Source organism: Piliocolobus tephrosceles, chromosome 10 (assembly GCF_002776525.5).
Source record: "Piliocolobus tephrosceles isolate RC106 chromosome 10, ASM277652v3, whole genome shotgun sequence".
NCBI classification, from domain to species: domain Eukaryota; kingdom Metazoa; phylum Chordata; class Mammalia; order Primates; family Cercopithecidae; genus Piliocolobus; species Piliocolobus tephrosceles.
Window position 1 is genome coordinate 109176603 of NC_045443.1, and position 4676 is coordinate 109181278.

General features: G+C 59.2%; 1 protein-coding gene across 21 annotated transcripts in view; it reads right to left on the minus strand.

The window, feature by feature from the left end:
* Window positions 1–2772, minus strand: part of ATXN2 (ataxin 2) — a 153282-nt gene extending 150510 nt beyond the window's left edge. For 3 of the 21 annotated variants that reach the window (XM_026456584.2, XM_026456578.2, XM_026456577.2), the window contains exon 1: window positions 1908–2657. In XM_026456584.2, the coding sequence (XP_026312369.1) occupies window positions 1908–2617 (710 nt within the window). In that variant the 5' untranslated portion in view covers window positions 2618–2657. Of the gene's footprint in view, window positions 1–1907 lie in introns of all 21 variants that reach the window. The other 18 variants (XM_026456589.2, XM_031936371.1, XM_026456586.2 and 15 more) reach the window with 13 other exon arrangements.
* Window positions 2773–4676: the final 1904 nt, after the last annotated feature.

The window sequence follows — 4676 nt, forward strand, 5'->3', positions numbered from 1 at the left end:
TAGTCAATGCAACTTAACAACGTTAGTTTTAACGTTTATATATTTGAACATGTTGAATATATCTCCCAAATCTCTTGCTAATACCTAAGAAAGTAAAAACAGAATGCATCCTTTTCTATAAACACTGTATTTTAAATTTTTTCGTTCTTCGCTAGATGCCAGCGAAAAAAGGAAACTGAAGTTACCCTCTACCTGGGGAAATGATCACTTCATCTGAACTAGTTTGGCTAAGCAGTGTTTGGGATGCTTCAGACTCAGAGAAGGGGAAGGGTGGGCGGGGCGTGTAAAGTCAAATAACCGACTGTTTCCGCCCCCTTTGAAAGCAGCAGAATTCCTTAAAAACCAGCTGATTCCTCTTGATGGGAAATTTCTGCTGTAAATAAAAATTCTTTGGAAAGGGGTTGCTGAAAATGTGTTTTCAAAAAGAATACTCAGCTGAATGAAAAATCCTCTTCTTCCACCTTCCAAAGCCCAAGATGCCTATTTAAGGAGGACGCCGGTGATCGGCCCTGTCAAGACGGCGGCCTAGGCCTAAGGAAGGCACAGCAGTGCCCGCAACATGGATGGACTTGAGGCACAGGGGAAATGGACTTGCGTGCCCTTGGTAAGCTCTGGCTGCACTCCCGAAGTTAAGGACACCGGCCACAATGGAATGGAGTCTATTGACGTTTGCTTCTCCCTTTGAACGCTAAGCATTTTCTTAGTTCGTGAAATACGAACTGACAACCACCCGCCACCCCCAACAGGCGCTCCTGTACAAACACACCCTCGAGTCAAACCCAGCTAGTCGGGACAACACTGAGCCCCCAGCCCCTACCACAACCCCAGCTTAGGAGGAAAAAAGACGCCAGTAAACACCCGCATTTCTGCCTTCAGGATCCCCACCACGTCCCCCGCTGCAATCTCTCTCTCCTAGCATTTCCGAAATTGGGGCGGGGGTTGGGATAACTGCGCAGGGTGCCCGCCCCCTGCCACCAGCACCGCCGCCCCGGATCTCCCGGGTCCAGCCTGGGTCCGGCCCTCGCCCACCGCTGTTCATAGGCGCCTTCTCCACCGTGGCCTCGAACAGCAATGCGGATTGGCCACCACCCGCGCGCCGGAGAGGCCTGGCGGGGGAAGGAGGAAGGCCGGGAGGGGACCGGGCACTCCTCACCCCTTCCCTTCCCCAGGTTGGGGAGGGCGGAACGCTGCGGGAGGCCACACGGAGCCCCACGATTCCAAGAGAGTTCTGGAGCCCCCGCCGCCGCCTCGGACTAGAACGCGGAGGGGTGCGGGGGCCAAGGCCCACCTGTCTCCACCCCGTCCTCCGATCTTTCCCAGGACTGGGAGGGGGCGGGGAGAGAACCCGACAGACCCTGATGATTCCGGAGGAGCCCGGTGCCTACCCCTTTAACCGGCACGAGGGACGCAGACCTAACTTCTCCCCTCCCGAGATGTCTCCCATGGCGGGGGGGGGGGGGGGACACATGTTCCAGAAAACGACATCAAAGCCTCTAGACCCCTTTAACGTTCACATCTAAACTGGGAGTGGGGGCGCTGCCCGAGCATCCCCACGCTGAGGTCGGAGGATCGTGCGGAAGGGGGATCCGCGACTGACTATCGCCGCTACCCAAAAACCCCTCCCAACACGCGTGGGGAGAGGAGGCCGCCCGCTCCCTCCATCTTGACCGCTGGGGGAGGGGGCGGGGATGCTGCGGGAGGCTGGACAAGCCTGACAATCCTAGAAGACCCCGGCTGCGCCCCCCGGCCGAGCCTCGGGGCTCAGGCCCAAGCGAATCCCCCTCGCGCTGCCGGCCCCCGGCCCACCCCGGGCAGCCCGGCGGGTCACGGGGCGGGGACGGCGGCGCGGCCCGCGGGGGAGGGGACGCCGGGACCGGAGCGAAGGGGGCTGGGGTGCCGACACCCACCTGCCCAGGCCGGGCCTCCCGCCGCCGGAGGTCGCAGCGGCCGCCGAGGAAGGAGTCGTGGCCGAGGACGAGGAGACCGAAGACGACGACGGCGAAGGCGCGGCGGCGGGCGACGCTAGAAGGCCGCTGCCGCCGGGCTTGCGGACATTGGCAGCCGCGGGCGGCGGCGGCGGCGGCGGCTGCTGCGGCTGCTGCTGCTGCTGCTGCTGCTGGGGCTTCAGCGACATGGTGAGGGGCCCATACACCGGCTCGCACGCCGGGCGGGGACAGCCGGGAGCTGGGCGCGCCGAGGAGACGCCGGAGCGCGGCGGGGACGCGCGGGCGCTGAGCGGGGAGGCGCGGGTTGGCGCGGCCGGGGGGGCACTCGGGCTGCCGAGGGGGAGAAGGAGGACGACGAAGGGGCGGGGAGGCCCGCCGAGACCGAGGAGCTGCGGGGAGCCGGGCCGGAACTCGCCGCCGCCGTTGCCGTTGCAACCAAAACAGTCTGAGGCGGAGGGAGGCGAGCGCTGCCGGGAGGGAGGGGGGCCAGGTCCGGGCGGGGGAGGGGCGGCGGAGGGATACTGTCCAGAGGCCGCGCCGCCGCCGCCGCCCCGCCCGCTCCGCGGCGCCGGCCCCTGGAGCGAGCGCCACCCGGGCCACTTGGCTGCGGCGAAGGGGCGACACTCGGTGCCCGCCGCGGGACTCCGAGGAGCTTCGGCCACTGAGCGCATCGGCGGCCGGGCGCGCCGAGGCGGCGCAGGAGCGCGGAGGTGCGGTAGGGACTCTTTACCGGAAGTCGGAGGGGTCGGGCGGAAGCAGAACGTGGGGTGGCCCCGGGGCCGGGAGGGACACGTGAGGAGAGGGTGCCGCGCTGGGCCGCATTCGCGGGGGTCGGGTGAGGCCCCGGCAGCGGGCCCTGCCCGGATCCGCCCTCCTCGAGGCGGGTCTGCCCTTCGGGGAGGGCGTGTCGGTCTTAGCCTCTGGGGCCTGCCTGGTGTATAGGACGGGGGGGGGAAGCCTTTCTTTCCCCCACTGTATTCCTTCAGCGTCCTCACTTCTTCGGGGACCTCGTTTGCCCCCACCTGATGCAACCCAGAAAACGGACTGCGAGTGCCTCGAGGCGGAGAATGTGTCTTGCTACGTGTAAAGCATCTAGAACCCTGCCAGACTCAGGGGACACAGTATCCCGCCGTTTTCCTGCCGTCCCCCGCCCGGCAGACAGTAGGCGCTCCAGTGGCTCTGGGCATCTCCCAGGCAGGCCGCGCTGTCCTGCCCTTACCGGGGCTGGAGTGGAGCAACTCGGGGGCCACCCACATCTGGGTACCTTTTCCCCACTTTTTCCACCCCAGCCGCACACAGTCACCAGAAAACTCTTTTAGGTATCTGACCTTCATTTGAACCTACGTTCCCTCATTTGAACTTCTTTTTCCTCATTCATGAGATTCTCAAGGAAATATATGGGACTGGGACTGGTAGAACCACGGATAATAGGATCTCCCTCGGTAGAGACGGAGCCGACCTCACAAGAATGTGTGAACTTTAGACCTTGCACCCTTTAGAAGTTTTAATTTAACTTACCAGCCAGCACAGTAGACCCTTTTAAAAATGTGTTGCAGTTAAACTGGAAGCAAGTAGAAAGTAGATAACTGTTTTTTTTTTTTTTTTTTTTTTTTAGCAGTGAATCTATTGTTTTTTTAAAATGAAAGGACTTCAGGAAATAATAGGGGAAGAAACACCAAAATTCCCCTCAATGTCCTAGAACTGCCCAGATAAAGGTAAAGACTTAGATAAACGTGGAGAATGATTGAACCAGCAGTTTTCAGTAGCCCAAATGAAATTAACCTCCTAGATAGTCCGGGCAAAAATGATCATTGTACTCTGCCAATGTAGGAAATCAGTGTTATTTCCCGTCTAAGGTAGAAAGTAGATCAAGGGACCATTGCAAAACCCTTTGAAAAGTAACCGAGCCTAGTCAACATGGTGAAACCCCGTCTCTACTAAAAATACAAAAATTAGCCGGGCATGGTGATGGGCGCCTGTAATCTGAGCTACTCGGGAGGCTGGAGCAGGAGAATTGCTTGAACCCAGGAGGCAGAGGTTGCAGTGAGCTGAGATCACGCCACCCCACTCCACCCTGGGTGACAGAGCGAGACTCCGTCTCAAAAAATAAATAAATAGTAACCTAAAGGAAATTGGGGGAAAAAAAAACAGTTGAGGAAACAAAAAAATAGAAGGGCCTTAATAGAAATACAATCGCTTGGCCTGGCGCAGTGGCTCACACCGGTAATCCCAGCTCTTTGGGAGGCCGATGCGGGTGAATCACCTGAGGTCAGGAGTTCAAGACCAGCCTGGCCAACAGGGTCTCAATCTCCTGACCTCCTGATCTGCCTCCCAAAGAGCTGGGATTACAGGCGTGAGCCACCGTGCCCGGTCTCCAGAATACAATCTTAAGAACAAGTTTTGGCCAGGCGCAGTGGCTCACGCAGGTCAGCACTTTGGGAGGCAGAGGCAGGTGGATCACCTGAGGTCCGAGACCAGCCTGACCAATGTGGTGAAACTCCGTCTCTACTAAAAATACAAAAATTAGCCGGATGTGGTGATGTACGCCTGTAGTCCCAGCTACTTGGGAGGCTGAAGCAGGAGAATGGCGTGAACCCAGGAACCCGGGAGGCGGTGCTTGCAGTGAGTGGAGATAGCGCCACTGCACTACAGCCTGGGCAACAGAGTGAGACTCTGTCTCAAAAAAGAAAAAGAAAAGAACAAGTTCCAGGCCAGTGGAAGGGAAAATGG